The 26,290-nt window shown below is 38.9% G+C and overlaps 4 protein-coding genes across 13 annotated transcripts; all 4 read right to left on the bottom strand.

Annotated features, from left to right (window-relative positions):
• Positions 1 to 3,348: 3,348 nt before the first annotated feature.
• LOC103989933 (protein PROTON GRADIENT REGULATION 5, chloroplastic) lies at positions 3,349 to 4,180 on the bottom strand. Its single transcript, XM_009408892.3, has 2 exons — positions 3,760 to 4,180; positions 3,349 to 3,689 (listed from the first exon to the last, which is right to left on the bottom strand). Exons 1-2 carry the CDS (start codon positions 4,036 to 4,038, stop codon positions 3,585 to 3,587), a joined length of 384 nt encoding a protein of 127 aa, XP_009407167.1. The 5' UTR covers positions 4,039 to 4,180; the 3' UTR covers positions 3,349 to 3,584.
• A 335-nt stretch (positions 4,181 to 4,515) lies between these two features.
• LOC103989934 (rho GDP-dissociation inhibitor 1) lies at positions 4,516 to 8,776 on the bottom strand. The gene is made up of 5 exons (XM_009408894.3): positions 8,426 to 8,776; positions 5,746 to 5,809; positions 5,433 to 5,651; positions 4,903 to 5,027; positions 4,516 to 4,764 (listed from the first exon to the last, which is right to left on the bottom strand). Exons 1-5 carry the CDS (start codon positions 8,654 to 8,656, stop codon positions 4,699 to 4,701), a joined length of 705 nt encoding a protein of 234 aa, XP_009407169.1. The 5' UTR covers positions 8,657 to 8,776; the 3' UTR covers positions 4,516 to 4,698.
• Positions 8,777 to 10,282: 1,506 nt separating this feature from the next.
• LOC135639810 (uncharacterized) lies at positions 10,283 to 14,538 on the bottom strand. 7 transcript variants are annotated; one of them, XM_065153731.1, is made up of 9 exons: positions 14,396 to 14,538; positions 13,722 to 14,198; positions 12,855 to 13,093; positions 12,598 to 12,735; positions 12,292 to 12,361; positions 11,091 to 11,165; positions 10,826 to 10,889; positions 10,694 to 10,744; positions 10,283 to 10,564 (listed from the first exon to the last, which is right to left on the bottom strand). In XM_065153731.1, exons 3-9 carry the CDS (start codon positions 13,020 to 13,022, stop codon positions 10,486 to 10,488), a joined length of 645 nt encoding a protein of 214 aa, XP_065009803.1. In that variant the 5' UTR covers positions 13,023 to 13,093; positions 13,722 to 14,198; positions 14,396 to 14,538; the 3' UTR covers positions 10,283 to 10,485. The 7 variants fall into 7 exon arrangements, 6 of the variants coding, with proteins under 6 accessions (XP_065009803.1, XP_065009809.1, XP_065009808.1 ...); XM_065153737.1 differs by having other exon boundaries at positions 12,855 to 13,008; XR_010497040.1 differs by having other exon boundaries at positions 10,486 to 10,564; positions 10,694 to 10,763.
• A 6,009-nt stretch (positions 14,539 to 20,547) lies between these two features.
• LOC135640811 (uncharacterized) lies at positions 20,548 to 24,271 on the bottom strand. 4 transcript variants are annotated; one of them, XM_065155576.1, is made up of 8 exons: positions 23,824 to 24,271; positions 22,953 to 23,191; positions 22,696 to 22,833; positions 22,520 to 22,589; positions 21,318 to 21,392; positions 21,091 to 21,154; positions 20,959 to 21,009; positions 20,548 to 20,829 (listed from the first exon to the last, which is right to left on the bottom strand). In XM_065155576.1, the coding sequence occupies exons 2-8, from the start codon at positions 23,118 to 23,120 to the stop codon at positions 20,751 to 20,753; spliced, it is 645 nt and encodes a 214-aa protein (XP_065011648.1). In that variant the 5' UTR covers positions 23,121 to 23,191; positions 23,824 to 24,271; the 3' UTR covers positions 20,548 to 20,750. The 4 variants fall into 4 exon arrangements, 3 of the variants coding, with proteins under 3 accessions (XP_065011648.1, XP_065011649.1, XP_065011647.1); XM_065155577.1 differs by lacking the exon at positions 23,824 to 24,271 and adding an exon at positions 23,484 to 23,529; XM_065155575.1 differs by lacking the exon at positions 23,824 to 24,271 and having other exon boundaries at positions 22,953 to 23,487.
• Positions 24,272 to 26,290: the final 2,019 nt, after the last annotated feature.

Below are 26,290 nucleotides of genomic sequence, written 5' to 3'. Positions count from 1 at the left end.
CGCATGAGGCAGTTCTCCTTGAAGTAGGCGTTGATGACAGCCTAGGCATCCTCCTGGGTGATCTCGTCGTCTTCCATCGTGGCATGGTCGTCCGCCACGATTCCAAAATGATGGTTCAAGCGATGAGTAAACGATCGAAGGCGGAGAGTTTGGGAGAAGCCCTAGAGAGCAGAGAGAATGGGCATTGGTAGCGGAAGAGGCGATTAGTGAATGACGCGGAAGAGGCGAGCTGTGGTCTTTAAAGTGTGCTTGTCACACCGACGGAGCTTTTGGAAGGGTTTGTTGCAGGGGAAGCGGGTTCGACGAACCTAAACGAAGCTCAATCCTATTATGGGTGAACCCATATGGAGTTAATGTGGCCGGGTGGAACCACGGCCTCGACGCAATTCAAATAGAATCACATTCAACTTGAGTCATATGTCGAAACAAAATAAAAAAGAAATAGATGAATTTATAAATATAGTATTAAAAAAAAGATGAAAGATAATACATCCCTAAAATGTCTGTCTTGGAAGCGATGCGTTCACCAATATTAAGTCAATCCAATGTATTTTTAGTTAAGTCAACATGTGAAAACCAATTTATAAATGTAAGTCAAATCTCTATACGCTCGAATAGTTTCCTTTGCATGTGATGTATCCGTCGAAAGAAACAACATGCCCAATGCAGCTAACACGTCTTCATATTAAAGAAAATATCACCTTTTTTTAATGCATTTGTTCAGGATAAAATTAAAGAACCTCGTTTACACGTGATGCACCTACTCAAGATGAAAAAAGATTTAAGAACCACATTCTCATCTCTAATGTGTAGTCAAAAAAAAAAAAAGTCTAAGTGATGAATGTATAATTGTAGAATACTTTAAATGTTTGATAAACATTATATAAAAATTATATTTTAGATATGCATTGACATAAGTTTTGTTTGATAAAATTATATTTCAAAAGTCTATTGAATATTTTATAATAAATATATCCTTATGATATTTTTAATGTTTATTCAAAAGTGAACACATATTTTCATTTAAAATAATAAGTAAATAAATAAAATAAATCTTACAAAAAATTCAAATGGCTCATATATATAATAAATAAAAATATAATTATATAAACTATTTTTTAAATAAAATAAAATATTATCTTATAGAAAATATAAATTATATTGGTTTCTTACTAAATCATTTTAGCAATCTTATATTTTTAGATATAAGATACTTTAGAATTTAAAAAATTATATTAACATCTTACAAGTGTTAAATACTAAATGCATCATCATTTAAGTATTTTCAATATAGCATGAATTGAAAAAAAAAATTACTAAACATCGATGCATAGAACCCTTATATTTCAAATATGTTTGAAAATATACCCTTAATACTCTAAGTCACATCTCACATGCAATACGTTCAGGTAAAAAAAATGAAGATACCACTTGATTATTTCTTAATGAAGGTAATAGTTGTGGAGCTGTGATAAGTTCTTTAAAGTCAAATAAACTTGATATTCGTTTACAAACAACAGACATGCAAAGTCTAATCAATAATTACCAAAACTAATATTATATTAAATAGCCTCTTCGTATGTTCCTTTTGATTCATCCAACTAAACTAAAGGAATTAAAATACTTATAAATGTTTTCATCTACTACTGTCAAACTAAAACCGATTTGACTGTGTCGGTCATACTCTAATAGTTGTAGGAACAGATTAATGTGTATGAATCCTTACCCATTCGACTTACACTCATCATTTTTTGATTTCATACTAAAATTGCTCCATTATCAATTTGGTGCGGAGAACCGAGCGTGGAAAATAATCTATTCCACTGCATGCATTTGTTGAAGCTTTAAATTATTGCTTAGTTAGAAAGGAATTTAACTATTGATTGAAAGTTCTTAGAATTGAGTCATGTCTTCACTGGTCAAATAATATGGATCAGAGCAGCCATAGTGTCAACAACAGCTATTTCACGTTTTGAGCTGATGCATGGTCCTGTGAGGAAGCTACTGAGGATAGTTGTTCTGTGTCAGAAGTCATCTTAAAAAAAGTGCTTCGACTCCTACAGAGTACGATCTTACTCGGATTATGATCATTCAGACGTCACTTTTGTGAGAATTTTACCTTTGCTGACAGGTAAAGATGCCACTGCCTCTTCAGCCCCTGGAAATGCCACGTAGGGAATGGATGTCGGATGGCCACCGAAAGCTCGCCGATGCTTTTGAGGCGTGAAGGCCAATCAAAATTGTTCACTCTCGATGGAGGCTTTTGGATAACGAATCCATTTGCGAGATGGAAAGGAATGGGAACTCGTCAGCATGACAAAGGCAACGCTAGTGATGGAACAGTGATGCTTGACGCTGGTTATAAATAATAAGCTCGCGAGCATGTGGCATTGAAGGAGTAAGGTGAGGAATTTGCTTAAGATTCAAGTTGAGGGTGTCCATGGAGTGTTGGAGGTCGATGAAGCAAGTATTTTGGAAGTTGAGGTCGGAGTTGAGGGGCATGACAACGCCGTTGTGGCACAAGTCGACAAGTTTTGCTTATGATCCATGGAGTTACTCTCAGAACTTTGATGATGGTTTCCTCCATGACCATCTCTTGTTGTGTGGAGTAGTAGCTCGAGGTCTACCCACTTCAGACATCTCATGACAGCTTTCCATCCTTACCCACAAGTTTGGCAAACAATTTCTACGAATAGGTTAGAATGCATCCTCTCATTGCTGTATTTTTCACACAGTACCTTGGACGTTTATGAGATGGATATCAACTATTTCCCCTTTTATCTTCTCACACTTGATGCCCTTTGAGAAGCCAAGAGAGTATCCCTGGAGCTCTCTGAGCTCATCAATGGCACTGAAGAGTTATATCTATCTTCCATGAAAACTGGGTTGGAGGGATAAAGACTCAATTTCTTAGTTGTGTTACTCGAGGAGTGTAATTAATTATGTTTGTTGGAGGAGGTTCTTTCCTAATTCTATATTTTATATTGACAAATCTATCTCATAAGTAAATTGATTAGTCATGTATGGCTCAAACTTTCAAGATACTCTTATGATGACTAACTTATGTTTTGCAGTGCATCTTAGCTCACTATAAAATACCAAAATAGATCGATTTTGATTATATGACAATACAAAGGGCGAGTGAAGTACCATCCATGACCTTATGTAATGGGGTCTTAAAGAGTGCTAAGATAAATGATATTTGTTATTTTATGCTATAGTCATTACATTGCGTGCGAAACATAAATGATTTTCTATCCAAAAGAAGCATCATAGTTTATTTAGACAGAACTTCGTATAATCTGTAGCATTTTATTGAAACCACAATCACAACAAAAGAAAAATCAGTTAAACCAAAATAACTTTTACTATAAAATTCTATCAAATAACTTTTACTATCAAATCAGTTAACCAAAAATCTCTTTACCATGTAAGAGAAAAAGCAGCCACATAGAACAAGATGCCAGATCACCCCGAGAAGGAAGCAAATCAACCTTATGATGCATAAAGATACACAGGTGCTACGACTTTCTTACGTTCTCATTCATGAGGGATATCCTCTTCCACAAGCATCGAATGACCTCTCATGCCAGGAATCCAAGCTTCTCCCCGTTCTTTTTGGCCAATCGGATCAAACCTTGCCTCTGTTTACCATCAGCACCTATAGTCCTGCAGAACTCTGTGATCACCTGAGCGTGTAACGACAAAGCCATCAGTAAAAGCCATCACTATGAGGAAGAGGAGGAGATCCACACCGACCTGTGAATGGAGAGCGATAGCCTTCCCCCTGAGCTGATTGAATCGCTTGCGACCGATGATGTTGCGAACCAGCACGACGACCGGCGCGAAGAGGCCTTTGCCTTCGTTCACGTTGCCCATCCTAGGAGATGACCGCCGCGGCCGAGCAGCTCGAACCAAGACCACGGTGACGTGCCTGGCCAACGCTGCGCGGTCTTCACCCGCGAAGGAGCTGGTCCAGCTTCCATGGAAGGAGGAAGGGAGGGCTCTGCACCCCGCGGCCGTCAGCGAGGCAGCCATGGACGCGCGCACGCACGCAAGGGAGGAGACCTCGAGATGCGGGAAGAAGAACGGTTGCGGGGTGTGCGCTGCTGAGGCTTGGATTTGGAGGGGCGAATTGAGGCCACACAATGGAGATCTTGATTGACTCTTCAGTGGTGAGCTTTAGATGCGTGTGTCGATTGGCTGGGAAGGAGAAGGCACGGCTGCTGCTTACTCTTCACTCTGCGGTCAAAACGAGACCACCTAATCACGTCGTCCCTGAGCCACTGGGATCCATTTCACCTGATGCGGATTGGTGCAGCTCAAACTGGGGGCTTCAAATTAAACACTAAGCTTGCCGGATGCTTAGACTCCGACCAATTTTGAATTTCCATCAGTTGTAATCTGAATTCTTGTGCTTGGAAGACTTTTATACAATTAATAAGAATCTCACTCTGCAACCATTTTAATTTCATCTACGTTGATACCACACACACACAGTAATAATCAGGAGCATAAAGCATACAAACAAATTAATACAAGTATAGGCAAATGGACAAACATACAGGTGTAGATCCACATACAAATTATAAGAGGTCTTACGGATGCTCTCATAAAACTTGTTAACTTTGCAGTATAAAATCCTTATGCAGTTGCACCTCACAATGATTAATCCTAGAAGAGAGGATGCATACACACTCAGCGTTTCTTGATCTCGAAGGAATAGTCGAGTTCCAAGTAGCATCTCTTATCATCATCTTCAAACTGCAGGCAACCAAAAACCAAAAGAAAAAAAGATGGTAGAAAAGATTTAACAGTGAAATCCTGGAAGAGAAAAGCTAGTGATGAAGCTAAGTAGTTTTTAAGTAACCAATTTCTTGTGCCACTAGAACAAGAATGTACCTTAAGTTTTGCCGAGTAAATTCCTCGGGCAAGCACCCCGAATGGAGTGGTCTCTTCTTCCAGCAAGAGTTCGTGTGGATCACGTTGAGGAGCAAATGCACCGAGCATTCCCTTATTTTGATCCACTGTCACAACCAAGATCTAATAGTTACAGATAACTCAAATGGAAAACCTGGAGGAGCTTATGCATCACATCTTCCACTGGCTAATCTAACCACACAGGTGTTACCAAAACAGAAATCATCCAAAATCATCGACTGAGAACAGAAACCAATATGTAATTAGAAGGACGAGTGACCTCTGGTCCCTTGCGGCAGCAGTCTAACCCTGCAGCATTCTTCTAGTTACAACTTTGACTATATTTGACTGTATACACTAGTCATGCATGCTCACATGACTATTTCTTTCTCATAAAAAATCCAGAATTTATATTCTATTTAGAGATGAAATGTCTTGTTAACTGAATCATTGTGATGGTTGAGGTTGAATTTCTATCTTTTGTGTTGGCATTCCTATGTAAAAGATTGTACCTTTAAGCCCTCTCTTCCACACTGTGTTCGAGTAAGTTAGGCCAGAGACAATATTATGCCTAACACTGAATGTCAACTTGAGGCGATATTTAGATCCCTCCTTCAGAGTAAAAAGAACTCGGTTTTGCATCTCTGCTACTGGTAAGGATGTGACTGAATCAACATGGCCTTCAGATACGACTCCTATCGAGTGAAATGTAACTTCAGGTTCAGTTTGGCCTAAAGATATACAGAAAGCATTGCAGAAGGTTTATGAGTCGTGAAAAACCTCCAATAATCAAATAAAGAAGAAATAAGACAATAAAACACTGACCATCCAACTCTCCTTCAACACAGCCAAGCAGCTTTTCTTTCCATCTCCTCAGACTTTCATCTTCCTGCAAGATATAATAAACGAGCTTTGATTTAAGATAATGGATTTGTCAACAATTTGCTTACTGCTAGTTAACAAACCTTCTTTCATGTGAGTGAGAATTTGGCAGATGGTTTCAAATCAATATTTACTTAAGAAGTAGCCATAATATTGAAGTAGAAACTAAACTTGACTTCTCATTGTAACTAGAGGCAAGAGAAAAAGACATTGCTTCTGTTCCATGGAAACAAAGAAAATAAGAGATATAGGTCAATCAGAGAGGATAAAACCCTCCTTTACATCTATAACACCTACTCCTGAAGCAGGTATCTTGGCATCCTGTTAGACTTATGCTTTCTTTTTACTATCTGCAATACAAACTTGGAGAAGCTTAAACAAGGGTTCAATAAATAAGACAACTACAAACTTATTTCTTAAAAAAAAAAACACTACAAATTATGCCTATCAGTTGAAGCCAGTGAATGTGAGTTGTTTTGTTCTATGATTCTCTCTAGTTCAGTGTTTGTATCTACATGTGAAGGCAACTTGATTTGCAACCAATGATATCTAGGAGCAAGGCCATGGTTTTAATATCCCAAAACAAACATCAGCTAGTGCTAGAACGTAGATGCAACAGTGTCATAAACCACCAACAAGTCCATTTATGGCCAAACTAGATAAATAAAATGGCTCAGAGAAGTAACAACTGTATATATCAACAATAAAAGACTTGTAAGAGAAACTGAAATCTTTGCATGGCAACCCAAGTACCTGATGTTAACGTTTTCATTGGAGAATTACCTTATATATAATACATGTAATTGTTTATGTAGAGCTAATGAATGGTAATTGAATAACAAATATAGGACAAACCGATGTCCCCTTCATGTTACAAGTGGAAGTAGACAACGTTTAGTTCACAGATTAGCTTGCGACTAATTGAGGCTGTAACATTATCAACTATCTTTTGGAAAATAAAATAATAATAGTTCTAGACTATGCCATGACCATATCTTGCCAGCAAATGGTAATTTGCAGATTCACCCATAACTTAAAGTTCTTTACAAGCTGAATAAATGACCCTTGAAATTGAACACCAAATAGGATCTTGATTGAGAAGAATTGAAGATAGACAAAGCTGGTGGGGGGGGGGGGGGGGGGGTGTTTGGGGTGTAGTAGAAAGTCATTGCAGCAATGCTGATTTATAGTAACTAGTGGGTGGAAGAATAGAGAACATAACTATACAGTCAAACTACAAAATCTTGTCTAGAATAGATCAAGAACACCATCAAGACGCAAGAAAAGGACCCTAAACGACTACTTTCCAATTGACAATGCTGTTCATCTGTAATTACTACTATAAATAAATTCTATACGATGGTATGCTAATTAAGTAGCAGTTTCAACTGCCAAGTAAAATGGTCATCAAGAATGGCACTTTAAGAAAAATTATAATAAGGTTAACAAATTATACAGTTTTATAGATGAAAAAGACGTAAGATTGGAAGAAAATGTCAAAAATATCAACAGCTGCACCGCACATCCAATATGGTATTGTTGTACTATATTGATGGCCCTGAGACCAGCCAAGTGTTATGAGAGATGTATCCAAATGGGCCTGGAAGTATAAGGATGGAAAAGGGTTTCCTTTGAGCAAAAACATCCTTTATACTCATTATTCATTGGCTTCCTGCTCTATTAATCCGAAAAGTCGATTTATGAATTTAACTCTTTTTAGCAACAGATTCTTCAAGAAAATCAACAAGAGACAGCTGCAAGCAAGAAAAATTCGAAGAGACTAGCAAGACAGATATAAAATAAAATTCTAGAATCACCATTATAATGCTTCATATCATTTGAATGACAAACCCAAATCATTTTGATTTGGCTTAACTACAAAAAAGATGTATAAGTAACAAGGGTTTGAAACAATCACTGTCAACTGTTGACAAAGGAACAGATATATGAAGAAAAAGGCCAATCAATCCTCTGGTTTTACTACAAAGGAAAAATCCACCTGTTTAGTTGAAAGGTCTATTTTGCAGCCAGACAACCTACATTACAGATTTATGTGTGACTTGAGCTAATGTTGCCTGGCAACTGTATCATGTGGCACAAAATCGTTGTCTCGAGTAAATCTAGGCAATCTCCCAAGAAAAGAACCCCGTCATGTACAAGAACAGGAAGTGCCCAATTCAAGTGTCCATAGAGGAAAAATCATTTTGTCACGGAAGTATGCGATACTTTACAGACACAACACAACCAAGAGAAGCAACCGTAGATTCTTAACAACGATCAGCGCCAGATCCATCTCAATGTCAAAAGAAGATAGAAGTGGAAAGCTGAGGGCGAAAGTGCAGACCTGATTTAGACGGAGACAGAAGTGCATCGAACACTCATTATCAGTCAAGAAAACTAAGCCGACCTCAATCGCCAATAATATGGCATCTTTGGAGGAACCACACATCGCAAATGACCGTAAGAGAAAAAGGGAAACGACCAGAAGAAAGCATTCAGACCACGGCATCAGTCGGCAGTAAAGATCGCGTCTTTACGGTAAAATGGATCTAAAATCGCCCCGAAAAGGGCGAAGGAAGAAAAAATTATCGGCTAAAGAGGGAAGAAGAAAGAGCATCAAGACCTTGTCTTTCTCCAGTTGATCCTTTAGGGGGATCAGCGGCGAGGGAACGAACCCATCGGCTCCGGCTTCCTCGTCTTCATCAGCATCAACTTCCTCATCCTCGACATCGCGGCCGCCGAGCTCCACTTCGGTTTCCTCGCCCACGGCGTCGCTGCTCTCCTGGACGACGACGACGACTCCCGCGGAGGCAGAGGAGCTCTCCGCTTCCACTCTCTGGCCTCCCTTCTCCATTCCCGTTCTCGGTAAAAGAAGAAGAAAAAGAAGACACCAAAAAGGGACTCCTTTCTCTCTCGACACAAACCAAAACAGACCGATCAAAGAGGAAGAGCGACCAGCAAACACGTAAAGAACTAAGTGAGTAAAGGGAAGGAGGACTCCGTTCTCAAATCTGAAACGGAGGAGACGTCCGTTTACTGCACTTTTCTTCACTATCGTTCTCATCTCTCTTTTTTCTATTTTCTTTCGATAATAAAAAAGTAACGAAAATTGTAATTTCGTCTTCTTTTCTTCCGTCGACGGTATAATTTTACTGCGAAGCGAGACGGTCCGTTAGGGGCAAGTCTTCCGTTTCCGTCCCCTACTCCTTACAGAATATCGTGTTGACCGTTGACTGGTAGTGGGATTTTCCACGTGATTTTTCCGACATGTTATCAAAGTGACCTTTTCTTATATGATTTTTATAAATATAGAAATGTCAAAAGACAGACTATCTTCGAAAGGTGTTTTTTTCTCCTATTACGTATCTATTATCTCAACGTTCGAAAACAATGTATTTTCCTTCGTGTCATCGTATTTCTATTAAATGGATCAAACGTCAACCATAAACGGTTAGGGTAAATTGAAATCTGATGGTACTTGAAAACTCGTTGAATATGTATTAGTTTTCGGTATAAAAAAATCATTGATTAATTATGTGAATATAGTTACATATTATCTCCTCTGTTGTCATCCATCTGAATAAAAAAAATAATGGAATGAATAAAAAAATAATAAGAGATTATTAGAGGTAGATGACATATTTTATAAAATATTTTATTTTTTTACAACTAAATATAAAAAGCTTATTCTTAATGCAATTGCAATGGATCACTTTTTATCGCTCAGCATCCATAAATACATATATTAAGTTATTTCAGATTGATTCTCTAATTAATTTTGACATGTTAACTCATAATAAATCATTAATATAATGATATATATAATTTAAATTTATAAAAATAATAATAATAAATATATTTCAAATTAATTCTCTAATTAATTTTCTTAAAAATAAGTATTTCCACAGTTTGCTAGGCGACGCTAGCCTTACCTCGACATCCGTCGTAGAGAGAGGAGCAACTTAACACCTGCAGTGGCCGAGAGCGTCACGTCGAGTTCGAAGAGGGTCAGATCCCATTCACAACCGGCTGAAGCTTTGAGAGTGGGAGGCCTTTCTTGTCAGATTGAGAAGCAGCAGAGAAACAACCAAAGCTCCGGGGGAGAAACCCATCACGCGGAGGAACTACAGAGGTCATTTGTTTCTGTGTTCCTCATTTGACGGTGCGTCTCTCTTGTTCCGTCACCCAATGGTTTTGCCGTACAGCTACCTGTACATAACTGCTTAAGGGCATAACTGTACATAACGAGTTGGATGTTCAAAATCTAATCGAAAGCAATCTAGTCAACTTTGGGCAGTAGCTAAGATCAAGATAGACATGTTCTACCAACATGTCTTAACCATTGCTTTAAGCACATCATTGGCTCATTTTTGCGACAGGCAGTAATCACATAGCCGTTAAGCTCTGATTTATTGCGTAATCTGTAATCTAGCTAGGGAGGTGCCTTAGAAGCCACAGCACACAATACAGTGTCAAGAGATGAAACTCAAATCTAATGCTATAAAACCAAATATTTATAGTCAACACAAATCTTTCTATAGAGATACGAAACTCACATGAGGATGGTAAAGAGACTAATGCCAACAAGGCACCTTACTGACAGAGTACCATAAATTGTAGGAAATAAATAGATGCCACAGTTTTCCTTCTCCTGAGAAACCCTGCAAAGATGAGGTAAAGCAATTATTTTCTCGCTGCTGGTTTTCCATTTCTTGAACTTGAATCCGGACTACTTTGAAGGATATTGTTTTGTTTTGGGATGCTGCCAAACAAGAAGAAGAGTGTAAGATACAGAAAAGACGAAAGCATGATTTTAAATAACTCTCCAAAAGGCTTAAGGCTAATATACAAAGATACACGGTTTGCCAGATTTAGAAAAAAAACGGTCTACCTTTGATGTGATAACCTGTTTGGCTGCAGAGCATGTATTTTTACTTCATGGCTATTGACAAGAAAAATAACTGAACTTTATTAGAATAAATGCAACACAAGGTTTGGATCCAGAAAACAAATCCAAACTCACCTATTACGATACTCCAATTTTGCCTTCTTCATCAGGTTACTTGTCCCATTACTCGGTCCAATTCCTATAATCAGTCATCAACATGTTTATATATATATATATATATATATATATATATATATATATATACACACACACACACACATCATATGTTTTTTGTCAACTAGCAAAGTTGGTTACTGCAGCAACCAGCATTTAGTTCACCTTTTTTGGACATTCACAATCCTCTAATGAAACACATCAAACACAGGAATGAAGAAGTTACCTTCCCCATGGCCTCTCTTCTTTTCTGAGAGTGGATCTTCAGAACAACTTTGGAATTGTAGATTCCATTGATTCCCTTCAAAAAACAAAAAAGTAACAATTACAAAACACCTACAAACATTTTCAAAAATGATTAAAAATAATGCGTTAGCTTATAAATTTCAACCTTAATTGGTAGAATAATTAATCAACCTAGAACAATATGAACAATTTGTTAATCTAGAATGACTCCATTGGTCCTGGCAAGCTAAATGACTTCTTCAAAATTTTGCAAGATAAACACCAAACTTATTGGCATTATACAAAACGAGAGACTTCACGATCCCAAACGGAGTCCAAAGTTGTAAACAACAAACAACAGCTTGTTGATAAAAGGCTATTTCTCTCTTGATAATAAATATTCATAAGGCAGTCTTAATGATGATAATCTACATTTCTATCGATATATATGGCCTGCCTCAAGGCTAATGCTTCAACAAGCAGAGCAGGCCACAATTGGCCCTTTAAACACAATACTTAGAGTAGACAATGGAACCAATACCATCAATTTTTAGGCAAATCCCAATCTTGATCACAAGCGCATATCATGTGAGAGTTGGGTTCCTAATATAAATACTACATTAAATTTTAACCTCTAACAAATGATGGAACAACTTATGCTAATAAATAGAAAAAGAATTTTAAAATTATGTCATAATTATCCTCAAATATAACATGCTTTGGTTGATTGCATTCAATCAAACCTACGACATGTTGATTGGGTAACGCTCGAGCTCGACATGTGTCACAAAATAATAATAAAAAGTAGGAAAATTACATGTCTTGAGGACTCAAAACATACAATCTGCTATTACAACACCATGTTCGGATTATATTTGTCATTCCCGAGAATCCTTATAATTTGAGAATTCAACAAACAACATTTTCCACAGGGAAAAAGTTCAGCAAAAAAAGCTCAAGCAAGAAGCCTATACAGCATAATCACAAAATGAAACAATATGTGCTTCTGTACCTATCAGCCAATGGTTGGACTTACTTACTTATATTGCCACAGTGAAAATGCACCTATGATGAAAGCAGCATTCTGAAGCTAGATGCTGTTCAACTTAAGAAATGTACCAGTTGGTGCAGTTCAAACATTACTCCATGCTACAGAGCATACAATTAACAGGCACAAAATATAAAAGTGTATGATGACTTACTATGTTGGATCTCTGCATTAATTTTCTTCACCGTTCTATTTATAACCTCATCCAGTTCCTTTTCCTTTGCCTACAAGAAAGTCATGCAAATTCAACACGCCATATATCTTTTGAAATATAAATTTTTAAACAATAGACATGACATCCTAAGATTTCCTTTTGGCAATCTCTGCAGAACTTCTATGCCAAGAATGTGGTTGGCCTGGTTCTTGGCTAGTGATTCGATTTCTTCACCCAGAGAATTACAGATTGCCAAACAAATCACTTATAATAAAAACAGCAAATCCTAGAAAAATGATGCAGCACCTCATAGAGCTCTCTCCACTTAAATACTACTTTATTCTGTTTCATCCTGTTGATCACAGTATTTGCATTTTTCTCTCCAAAATATCGCACATAGAATCTTTTCCACAAGTCATCTGTCACTGGACTGAGGTCCCTTCCCTAAAATGCATAGTAAAATCAATTATCAATGGTGGTGACTCAGAAAGCTTGAGATTAATACGAAAACCACGACCATGTAAGAATCTCAAAAGAGACGACTATAGCAACGCATGACTTACTTCCGATGAGTACTCGATATGGGTCAACTCCTCAATGTTACAGCGAGGTAAGATGTCCTTCAATAGGTGCAACTCCGTGTCTCCAACATCTCCCATGAACCTAAGGTTAAGGATCGCCGTGTCCCTGCATAGCTCCACCAAGGAGGGAACTTTCCTGCGGGATTCCATTTACCACTACAGATCGTGATCTGCGGAACCGTTTAGATCCAGCAAATAGAATGCTCACGCTCTAGTTATCTCTGCATTTAGGGTAGACTCTTACTAAACTATAGTACACGATAAAAAGCATAGATTCCATCCAAGAAACAAATACAACAAAAAAGATGACAAAGGTATGAATACGATGGATTGAAGATTAATTTTGTAGAACAGAAATAACACATAAAACAACAATTAGTTCCCCAGATCAAGTCACAGAATGGGGATTGCATGGATATCTAATTTTGGTTCCGTGCGATCCAAAGATAACCGACTCGGGAAAGCAGAAGGAAAATTAGATCCTTAAAGAATCTGTATCTCATCAAACCACACCTCGATCATACGACCGTATTGAGGAGAGACGAGACGAGAAAGAACAGGGCCTTGTGGTTATAATTTATAATATTTATAAATCTTTTCATATAAATCGCCGGAAAATAGGGTCGTAAACGCAACAGACTACGGATTCACCGGGCCAGGCCGTCCAATTGAGTCGGCCCATAATAAATCTTCTCGCTCCTCCAGGTCCCGAACAGACCAGAAATAGCCGAAAGGGCCCGACGTCCCCCAGAATGGGGAAAATAGCAGAACACAAGGCCGAGAACCAAAGAACCATCACGGTGACCCACAACGGATCCCAAAGCTTACAAGGATCGAGGAAAACCCAACCTGGAGGTGTCGAGGTCGAGATGATTCTCCCCAAATGAACTTTCCGTCTCCGCAGCATCGACCTCCGGCGACGCCTCCCGATCTTCTTGAAGCAGTTACTCTTTGTTGGTACGGACCCCACGGAGTCCGAATTCACCGGACTCTCTCCTCCACCGGCCGCCTGGTTCACGAGATTAGGGCTTCGGCTAGGGACAGGAGCAGGGCTAGGGTTAGAATTAGGGTTTGGGTCGGCGTTCGGCCTGTTCCTGGTAGCTGCCCTGGACCTAGCGGAAGCGGGGACGGGGAGGTGCTACTCGAGACAGCGGCTTCCGAGCTGGAGGTAGCAGGACGCGGTGTCCCGTGACGTCTACTGGAGGCGCTTGAGTGCCAGGGTTTTGGCCCTGGTGTGAACCCCGAGCGAGTGTTGGTGGTGAACGGCCTCCGTGACCGCGGCCTTTCCGTCGATCTTGGCTTTCCTCGCGTACCTATTGCCGAACCCTGAGATTTCGTCATCAAAATCCGTTCTACTCAGCGGCAATCAAATCTTCAATGGCGGAAAGGTCAAAAAATTAAGACGACAGAAATCGTGAAGGCAGAACGAAGGGGGAGCTAGTGCTGGAAGCGAAGGGGAAGAGAAGCAAAGAAAGGCAAGCAGAGAAGATGGGAAGCGATAGGTCGAGGGAGGAGACGCGCACCCGCGAGGAGGGAGATGGCAACACCAAAGATTTGGAGGGCTTTCTTTCCTTTCTCCTTTCTTTTCTCCGATGGAGCAGATGGGAATGATTTGTAAGTGGACACACTTCCCCGAGGGGCAAAGCATCTTGAAGTCGAACTCTGCGCGTCGGAAGGGTATTATGGACAATAAACATCCGAAGCATTTATCTCATAAAGATTACCTTTCATAACCTCGTTTTATTATCTGCAATCTTATTTTAATAATTTTTAATATACCTAAATTATTCTGTCACAAATATACCTAAATAACCTCTCTCAACCTAAACCCTAGAGAGAATCAACAGAAACAACGAGAGCGACATATTCTAATGTCTCAAAGATGAATGCTATGAAGAAGTAGGAAAATATATATTTTGTATTATATATGTTGAAAATTTTGACTTACAGCACAAAAATAAAAATTAGATTTTTCAAAAAATATATCTCTTTATCAATTTAAGATTGGTACGTAAATTCAAAATTCGCACATGTCATACAAGATGTCTTACCTAGGAATTTTATATATTCTTCAAAAAATTTTATCAATAAGAGATATGAAGGATCCTCCTCTTTAACTGTGATCCACGCGATAGACGTGGTGATATAATGCTTCTTAAATTGCTATACGATCTTCTTCTCTACGTGCACTAGAAGGTTGTACTGTGATTAAGAAAAGATCAAACCTTCTTGCTATCCACAAACCTTAAACCAGAGCTATCAACTGAGGAGAGGAGAGAGAGAAGAATAGGATGGGCGGCCAAGAGGAGACTAGCCTATGCCACCTTTTGGCCCCTCATATTTATAAAGGTTCTTATCACTTAACCCAAATGGATCCTGCCCTACTAGGGAATAGATATTTATTCAATTACCCATGTCTTTTAGATTAGTATATCTCTATCTAATAATATCTATTTAGTTTTATTAGGTCTCACCCAAAAGTTCTAATAATTCATGGGCTAATTGAGTATCCAATAAGATAAAAATTTTAACGGATATCTCATATCTGAACCTCTATCCGTCGCAATACATATTATATGTGTGTCACTCTCTAAGTCTAATATCAAGCTGATTGTGAGTTGTACCTATCAGAACTCTTTTTGCGATTAATTATTATCTCTATAATAATTCATTCTACTCATCGACTACGGACGTATTAGACTACTACCCCATAGTCCCCAAACGATATAGGATAATCAAATCCATTAGACCTGTCTTCCCTTAGTTAATGTGTATGTTTAGTCCCTGATACTAGTCATAGGTGCTCTATAAGCCAATCACATCAGTGATACCACATGACATATACTCTTTTTACTTATTATTATTATAGTATTATCTCACTTTATATTGTTTTATATATTGTGATTCCATAGATCTGTGTAATGATAATGATATCACAATAATGAGATCAATTCACATTTAAACACAGATCCTAAATAATCTCGGTCATAAATTGCTCGAGAAGGATGTCGAAATAACCGAACAAACTGGTTGTTGTATACCCGTCCATTTGATTGAGGTTGTTGGTCTCATAGCTGCTCATGTGGAGACACTGAGGCTATAGAGCATATGCTCATTAGAGAATGAGTTTGTTACGTGATCCGCTAATGAAATATTGGATGGTTGATAATACCTCATTATCAGATAGTAATCCTATCATCGAACCTGGTCCTTAAACTTAAGACAGTAAAGATGTCTTGTATGCGTACTCAACTTTTTGATACCGGACTTATAGGTTTGGAAGTTTCAAATCTAGCACAACTGGTCATTAATAGTGGTAGCCAACCGTACAAGAGCTATTAAGTATCGATAGAGGATCATCCACTCTCGGTATCATAAGATGAATATCCTGTGTATTCTTGCTTAGACAAATCCTTAGTCAAGATCATTCGGATTGAGAGAGAGAGAGTTCTCCTTAAGAATCTGATTAGAGTGAGACTCAAAGAGAAACTATATGGATCTGACAGCACCATAGCTAGTATATGATTTCTGTGATATTAGATAGATGAAAGACTATCGGTACACGATAACTAATGATGGATATATCCAAAGGATTGAATTCCCTTATGTCGTTTGGGAACTATGACGTAGTAGTCTAGTACGTCCGCAATCGATAGGTCAAGTGAATTATTATGGAGATAATAATTCACGGAGCTAGAAGGTATTCTGATAGGAATGATTCACGGCCAACTCGATAATGAGCCTAGAGGGCTATATATATATGGTAGGTGTTATGACGAGTAGATGTTCAAATATGATATATTCGCAAGAGCCCCTATCTTAATGGACATCCATTAAGCCCCTGAATTATTAGATCCTATAGGTAAGATCCAATAAGAGCTAATATTTGATTTTTTAGGTTAAGACCCATTAATATAAAAGGCTTGGGTAATTGGATGGAGATCCAATACCCAATAGGGCATGATCCATTAGTGTTAAATTAAAAAGGGACCTTTATAAATAAAAGGGAACTAAAAGCCCATAGACTAAAGATTTTAGGTTGCCACCTCCTATTCTTTTTCTCTCTCCTCCAGTTTGGGGCGTGTAGAGTAAGAAGGGTCAACCCCTTCTTGAGTGTGTGGTGTGCGCAATAAGGAGATTTAAGCAATGATTTTACGAGCATCGTTGCAACCCCTGCCATGTGGATCGTTGCTAGAGAGGAGGGCATTTGAACTCCATCTAATCCCACAGATCTATAGAAATTTAGGGATATGCGATTTCCCTAGTTAATTCTCTTGCGCGTAATTTTTCGATTTCGTGGGTTTTTGCGCACAAACTTTTATACGACGATAATAAAACTATTTTCTAAGGAAAATCTATGAATTTTTGTTTCTATCCTTCCACTGCTGAAATGATGTCACCCAAGATTTTCCAACAATAGTATCGGAGCCAGATTACTCATGCAGAAGATTGATCTCAAACTGCGTGTGCTATATTCACTCACGTAGAATTTTTTTGTGCTATTGCTATAATTTTTTTTATGATAGATTATTGATATGTGCTACAACAATTTTCTCTTTTATAAGGTGTTTTATAGAGGGCTTTTATTGTCAAATATGTTGGCACAAAAGATGAAGAAAGTGCAGTAACTGTTGCTGTCACTTAAATTGGCCAAAGGCTGCTTGCAGCCTTGGCCTAGAGCTCCTCCTTGCTGCTCTCGTCCTAGCCAAAAGCAGTTGGAACGAGAGCTGCAAGGGTTCTCTCAACCTGCTATATGGCAGCCCTTGCAGCAAGGGACACCCCTAGCAGCCAAGTTTTTCTGGCCACAGGGGTTGCGCTAGTGGCCAGGACTCTTTGTCGCATGGGGCAAGCAGGCAACTAGAAAACTTGTCATGCAATTAAGGTTTCCTAGCTACAAGGGGCTCCTTGGTTGCTAGGGTTTCCTAGACACACAAGGCAGCCCTGTGGCCTAGGATTCCTAGCCATAGGGGAGTCCTTAGTGGGTAAGATTTCCTAGCCACATAAGGGACTTCTAGAGAAAGATGTAGCAAAGGACAAATGCCAATGCTTCCACTACGACAAAAAAAGACATTAAAAGAGAAACTGTAAAGCGTACCTTATAGATAGGGCGAAACAGAAGCTTGGAGAAGCTTCAAGTACATTCATGATTATTCTCCATTTGTCAGAATCTTATGATAACACATGCATATTGGATACCAACAGTACTTATCACATTTGTGACAAGACCTAGGAGATTAGCGAGATGTGAGATGAACCTCAAGATGGGCGATAGAGCAAAAGTTATTGCAATGGCTGTTTGTGAGGTCACCCTACATCTGCCTGGTGGAGTTATTATTGCATTAGACGCATGCAATTTTGTTCCTTCTATTATCAAAAATTTTATTTTCATTTCATATTTGATAGTTAGTGTATATAAATTAGGTTTTTAGAATAATGGTTGTTTAATACTATTAGATGATACGATCATCACGAAAGAGGAAACAAGATAAGGTAAACAAAGTATATATATGTGGCATTGTAGTTTAGGTAATATCCACGAGGGAAGGATTTAAAAGTTGTTAAAAGATTGATACCTGAATCTATTCGACTATAAGTCATATGCAACTTACAAGCCTTGCCTTCATGGAAAGCTGACCAACTCTCCATTTAGTAAAATTAGAGAGAAAGTTACTGAGTTGCTAGAACTCATGCATAGTGATGTATATGGTCCCATGTCAACTCATGACATGGGTGGTTACTCCTGCATTATTACTTTTACTAACGATTTCTCAAAATATGGGCATGTGTACTTGATAAAGTACAAATATGATGCCATCAAGAAAATCAAGTAGTCTAAGAATGAAGTGGAGAATCAGACTAGAAAGAGTATCAAGACACTTTAATCAAATCAAGGAGGTGAATACTTAGGACAGAGTTCACCCAATTCCTCAAGGACAATTGGATTCTATCCCAATAAATACCTCCTTATACACCTTAGCTCAATGGTGTATCCGAGAAGGGAAATTACACAATGTTAGATATGGTGCAGTCCATGATGAGTTTCGCCAACCTACCCATCTCATTCTGGGGATATGTCCTAAAGACTACAGCTTACCTTCCGAACAAAATTTCAACTAAGCCAGTAGTGCCTAATCCATATGAGATATGGAAATGAAAAAAATTTAATCTTAAGGTTGTTGAGATTTGGGGCTGCCCTACCCACGTTAAAAGACAGAACCCCGATAAGTTGGAATCTAGTACGGAGCGGTGTAAGTCGTGGAATACCTCATGAAAACTTGTTGGTATTATTTCTATAACCTAGAGAACCAAAAGGTCTATGTAGTAAAGAAAGCGTTGTTTTTTGAGAAAAAATACATTTTTAGCGGAGACAATGGGAGCATGATAGTGTTGAGCGAGGTTAGAGAACCTAGCTCAAGCACCACTCCATTGCTCGAGTCTGTTCATGTATCTAGCATTTAAGTTCCAACTTTATGTAGGTCCAATAGAGTACTCTATCCTCGTGAGAGATATCTGGGATATATCAAAGGAGAGGATGTAAAGAATATTGATTCTCAAACCTACGAGGAGACTATTGCGAGTATAGACTCCAGGAAGTGGTAAGAAGCTCTGAATTATGATATAGATTTTATGTACTCTAATAAGGTTTGGAACCTAATTGATTCACTCAAGGGTATTATACCCATTGGTTTTAAGTGGATCTTCAAAAAGAAGATCGGAGTAGATAGAAAGGTAGAGACCTATAAAACAATGCTAGTGGTTAAGGAGTATCGTTAAAGGTAATGTGTTAACTATAACGAAACCTTATCATATATGACCATGCTAAAATTCATCCAAATTCTATTAGCTATTACAGCACACTATGATTAAACATATACCCTAAATAATCCTGTTTATTGGTCACTTGAGTAGGATATCAAGATAGACGGATAAGCTTATGTACTGTATACATATCCATATGATGGAGGCGACTAGTCTAATATCTGCTTGTGTTGAGACACTAGAGCTATATTGCATGTGCTCATTAGAGAATGAGTTCACTGATTGATCCGCTCACAGAATGTTAAATGGTTGATAATACCTTATTTTCAGACAACTATTTTATTATCTCAATAGTATACTTGGTCCTTAGACATGAGACACCAAGGATATCCTTTATAAATATTTTACTCTTTGATAATAGACTTATAGATTTAAAAACTTCAAATCTAATATAATCGGTCAACAGATATACAAAACATAACATACATGATAAACCCTATTGTTTAGGTATAAGATATTATATCAATGTCTATCTATTCTTCAGGGTATTTAGGGACATACTGATTATTTAAGAATATTTAGGGATTTATTGCTTAAGGGCATAACTGCACATAAGGAGTTGGATGTTCAAAACGAGTGCATCCGGCATTATCCAACAGCAGCGATCATTATATCTCATAAAACAAAAAACAAAAAAAATCTAATCCAAAGCAATATAGTCAGCTTCGGGCAGTAGCTATGATCAAGATAGACATGTAACACCAACATGTCTTAACCATTGCTTTGAGCACATCATTGGCTCATTTTTGCGACAGGCAGTAATCACATAGCCGTTCAGCTCTGATTTATTGCCTAATCTGTAATCTAGTTAGGGAGGTGACTTAGAAGCCACAGCACAAAATACAGTGTCAAGAGATAAAACTCAAATCTAATGCTATAAAACCAAATATTTATAGTCAACACAAATCTTTCTATAGAGATACGAAACTCACATGAGGCTGATAAAGAGACTAATGCCAACAAGGCACCTTACTGACAGAGTACCATAAATTGTAGGAAATAAATAGATGCCACAGTTTTCCTTCTCATGAGAAACCCTGAAAAGATGAGGTAAAGCAATTATTTTCTCGCTGCTGGTTTTCCATTTCTTGAACTTGAATCCGGACTACTTGGAAGGATATTGTTTTGTTTTGGGATGCTGCCAAACAAGAAGAAGAGTGTAAGATACAGAAAAGACGAAAGCATGATTTTAAATAACTCTCCAAAAGGCTAAAGGCTAATATACAAAGATACACGGTTTGCCAGATTTAGAAAAAAAATGATCTACCTTTGATGTGATAACCTGTTTGGCTGCAGAGCATGTATTTTTACTTCATGGCTATTGACAAGAAAAATAACTGAACTTTATTAGAATAAATGCAACACAAGGTTTGGATCCAGAAAACAAATCCAAACTCACCTATTACGATACTCCAATTTTGCCTTCTTCATCAGGTTACTTTTCACATTACTCGGTCCAATTCCTATAATCAGTCATCAACATGTTTATATATATATATATACACATCATATGTTTTTTGTCAACTAGCAAAGTTGGTTACTGCAGCAACCAGCATTTAGTTCACCTTTTTTGGACACTCACAATCCTCTAATGAAACACATCAAACACAGGAATGAAGAAGTTACCTTCCCCATGGCCTCTCTTCTTTTTTGAAAGTGGATCTTCAGAACAACTTTGGAATTGTCGATTCCATTCTTTCCCTTCAAAAAACAAAAAAGTAACAATTACAAAACACCTACAAACATTTTCAAAAATGATTAAAAATAATGCGTTAGCTTATAAATTTCAACCTTAATTGGTAGAATAATTAATCAACCTAGAACAATGTGAACAATTTGTTAATCTAGAATGACTCCATTGGTCCTGGCAAGCTAAATGACTTCTTCAAAATTTTGCAAGATAAACAACAAACTTATTGGCATTATACAAAACGAGAGACTTCACGATCCCAAACGGAGTCCAAAGTTGTTAACAACAAACAACAGCTTTTTGATAAAAGGCTATTTCTCTCTTGATAATAAATATTCATAAGGCAGTCTTAATGATGATAATCTACATTTCTATCGATATATATGGCCTGCCTCAAGGCTAATGCTTCAATAAGCAGAGCAGGCCACTATTGGCCCTCTAAACACAATACTTAAGAGTAGACAATGGAACCAATACCATCAATTTTTAGGCAAATCCCAATCTTGATCACAAGCGCATATCATGTGAGAGTTGGGTTCCTAATGTAAATACTACATTAAATTTTAACCTCTAACAAATGATGGAACAACTTATGCTAATAAATAGAAAAAGAATTTTAAAATTATGTCATAATTATCCTCAAATATAACATGCTTTGGTTGATTGCATTCAATCAAACCTACGACATGTTGATTGGGTAACGCTCGAGCTCGACATGTGTCACAAAATAATAATAAAAAGTAGGAAAATTACATGTCCTGAGGACTCAAAACATACAATCTGCTATTACAACACCATGTTCGGATTAAATTTGTCATTCCCGAGAATCCTTATAATTTGAGAATTCAACAAACAACATTTTCCACAGGGAAAAAGTTCAGCAAAAAAAGCTCAAGCAAGAAGCCTATACAGCATAATCACAAAATGAAACAATATGTGCTTCTGTACCTATCAGCCAATGGTTGGACTTACGTACTTATATTGCCACAGTGAAAATGCACCTGTGATGAAAGCAGCATTCTGAAGCTAGATGCTGTTCAACTTAAGCAATGTACCAGTTGGTGCAGTTCAAACATTACTCCATGCTACAGAACATACAATTAACAGGCACAAAATATAAAAGTGTATGATGACTTACTATGTTGGGTCTCTGCATTAATTTTCTGGACCATTCTATTTATAGCCTCATCCAGTTCCTTTTCCTTTGCCTACAAGAAAGTCATGCAAATTCAATTTCTTCACCCAGAGAATTACAGATTGCCAAACAAATCACTTATAATAAAAACAGCAAATCCTAGAAAAATGATGCAGCACCTCATAGAGCTCTCTCCACTTAAATACTACTTTATTCTGTTTCATCCTGTTGATCACAGTATTTGCATTTTTCTCTCCAAAATATCGCACATAGAATCTTTTCCACAAGTCATCTGTCACTGGACTGAGGTCCCTTCCCTAAAATGCATAGTAAAATCAATTATCAATGGTGGTGACTCAGAAAGCTTGAGATTAATACGAAAACCACGGCCATGTAAGAATCTCAAAAGAGACGACTATAGCAACGCATGACTTACTTCCGATGAGTACTCGATATGGGTCAACTCCTCAATGTTACAGCGAGGTAAGATGTCCTTCAATAGGTGCAACTCCGTGTCTCCAACATCTCCCATGAACCTAAGGTTAAGGATCGCCGTGTCCCTGCATAGCTCCACCAAGGAGGGAACTTTCCTGCGGGATTCCATTTACCACTACAGATCGTGATCTGCGGAACCGTTTAGATCCAGCAAATAGAATGCTCACGCTCTAGTTATCTCTGCATTTAGGGTAGACTCTTACTAAACTATAGTACACGATAAAAAGCATAGATTCCATCCAAGAAACAAATACAACAAAAAAGATGACAAAGGTATGAATACGATGGATTGAAGATTAATTTTGTAGAACAGAAATAACACATAAAACAACAATCAGTTCCCCAGATCAAGTCACAGAATGGGGATTGCATGGATATCTAATTTTGGTTCCGTGCGATCCAAAGATAACCGACTCGGGAAAGCAGAAGGAAAATTAGATCGTTAAAGAATCCATATCTCATCAAACCACACCTCGATCGTACGACCGTATTGAGGAGAGACGAGACGATAAAGAACAGGACCTTGTGGTTATAATTTATAATATTTCAAAATCTTTTCATATAAATCGCCGGAAAAAAGAATCGTAAACGCAACAGAATACGGATTCACCAGGCCAGGCCAGGCCGTGTAATTGAGTCGGCCCATAAAAAATCTTCCAGGCCCCCAGGTCCCGAACAGACTACAAATAGCCGAAAGGGCCCGACGTCCCCCAGAATGGGGTAATTAGCAGAACACAAGGCCGAGAACCAAAGAACCATCACGGTGACCCACAAAGGAACCCAACGCTTTCAAGGATCGAGGAAAACCCAACCTGGAGGTGTCGAGCTCGAGATGATTCTCCCCATAAGAACTTTCCGGCGACTCCTCCCGAACAGCCACCGCCGTGGCCTTTGTTTTCTTGAAGCAGTTACTCTTTGTTTGTACGGACCCCACGGAGTCCGAATTCACCGGACTCTCTGCCGCACCGTCCGCCCGGTTCACGAGATTAGGGCTACGACTAGGACCAGGAGGAGAGCTAGGGTGAGAATTAGGGTTAGTGTCAGCGTTCGGCGTGTTCCTGGTAGCTGCCCTGGACCTAGCGGAAGCGGGGACGGGGAGGTGCATCTCTAGACAGCGGCTTCGGAGCTGGAGGTAGCAGGATGCGGTGTCCGGTGACGTCTCCTGGAGGCGCTTGAGTGCCAGGGTTTTGCCCTTGGTGTGAACCCCGAGCGAGGTTGGTGGTGAATGGCCTCCGTGACCGCGGCCTTGTCGATCTTGGCCTTTCTAGCGTACCAATGATATCGGGCCAAGAAGAGCTGGTATTGTGCCAAGGATATCGGAGTTGCGGAGTCAACTGGTCGATTGGGCAATAGACTGCAGGAGAGGACGATGCGTCGAAAAATCGGACGAAGCGTCGAGGAATCGGACGAAGCGTCGAGGGACCAATGACATGCCGGACAACTTGGTTAATTGCTTAGGATTAATTGTCTCGATCGAAGTTTTGTTTTAAGTGTACAGGATTAACTACGATGGAAGAAAGACATGCAGCAGGAGTTACGTCGGAATCAAGATAATGATCACGTTGGGAGTTCGAGAGTTCGACGGAAGTTTGGACAATCGTCAGAGGTTCTGCGGGAACAAATCTGAGAAGTCCATGAGCTTGCCAAAGAAGCTCGTCGGAACTCGCCAAGTGGATCGTCGCAAGTCCAGGAGTTTGCCGGAAGTCCGCAAGAGCATCACCGAGGGTTCATCGGATGATCGACGGAAGTTTGCCGGAAGCTCGCCGGAAGAAGCGATTGACTCACCGGAGCAAGTTGTAGTAAATGTGTTAGGAAATATCATAGTTAGCACAATGATTAAGTTGGAAATGGGAGGTGATCCCATTAACTTAATCTTGGGGCAATTGGGCCCCTGAAAAACCCAAATTGGGCCGAATGGATCAACCCATTCGGACCCTGATTTCTGCCAGGCGGTTGAACCGCCCAAGCCAGGAGGTGGCACCGCTTGGGCTAAGTCTCCGAGCGAGACTGGGCGGTGCAATCGCCCCAGCCAGGAGGTGGCACCGCCTAGGCTCAGTCTCCGAGCGAGACTGGGCGGTGCAACCTCCCCTGACAGGAGGTGGCACCGCCTGAGCTCGGTCTTCGAGCTCTGACAGGAGGTGGCACCGCTTGAGCTCGATCTTCGAGCTCTGGCAGGAGGTGCAACCGCCCCTGACAGGAGGTGGCACCGCCCAGAGGCTCAGTCTTCGAGCTCTGCCAGGCGGTGCAACCGCTAGATCCCGAAATTCCGGGAATTGACAGTTTTGAGCTCCAAATTCAAACTGGATTGGGGCCTATAAATACCCCACCCTTTCAGCACTGAAAGGGCACTGAACATACACCGAAATCCTGATCTTGTTCTGTGATTTTTAGAGCTCAAAATTGTTGTAAAGGCCAAAAGTTCTTCTCCCTCTTTTCTTCCAAGTTCTGAGCTTTAAATAGAGGAGAGAAAATTCTGTAAGGGTTGTCTCCTAAGCCCGTCAAAAGGAGTGAAACTGTAAAAGGGTGGTTGGCCTTCGCCTATTGAAAGAAGGCCTCTAGTTGACGTCGGTGACCTCGTCGGTGGAGGAAGCCAAAAGTGGAGTAGGTCAAGATTGACCGAACCACTCTAAATCTCGGTTTGCATTTACTTTGAGCATCTTATCTTTACTACAAACCTCCTCAAAAGCTTACTGCCTTCTGCGCATATACGATCGTGTTTCAAGCTCTGTATTTTCCGAATCGGCGTTTAGACGTAAATCATTTTTATCGTACGAACATCATATTTCAGTTTGCGTTTACGTTCTGATTTCTATCATAACTGCAAACTGTCTTTATATCTTTGCTTTAACTGCATCTTGCTTAGTTACAAGTTAAAGTGATTTACGAATCAGATTTTCTATCGAAACCGCTCAGAGATTTACTAAACAAGAATGTATTGATTATACAAAGATATTTTCTATCTAAGAAAGGTTATTTTCATATCATTTTGACATTAGTTACTCACGATGATCTTAAATTGTAACAAATAATATGAAAATAATATTTCTTAATGAAGATCTAAAGGAGAAAGTTTATATGAAATAACCTAAAGATTTCTTCTCTAGGTGAATACTTTATTTGTAAGCTTAGAAAATATCTCACCCATGATATTTTAAATTTCATAAAATAATTTTTTATTTAAATTTATTAAAAATCTCATGGATCAATGTATACATAGAAGGACAATGAGAGTAAAATATATTTTTATTTTATATTATACGTAGATGAAGGGAAAAGATG

Source organism: Musa acuminata, chromosome BXJ3-6 (assembly GCF_036884655.1).
Source record: "Musa acuminata AAA Group cultivar baxijiao chromosome BXJ3-6, Cavendish_Baxijiao_AAA, whole genome shotgun sequence".
Lineage (NCBI taxonomy): Eukaryota > Viridiplantae > Streptophyta > Magnoliopsida > Zingiberales > Musaceae > Musa > Musa acuminata.
The sequence above is the reverse complement of the archived record's forward strand: the minus strand, read 5'-3'. Positions and strand labels throughout refer to the sequence as shown.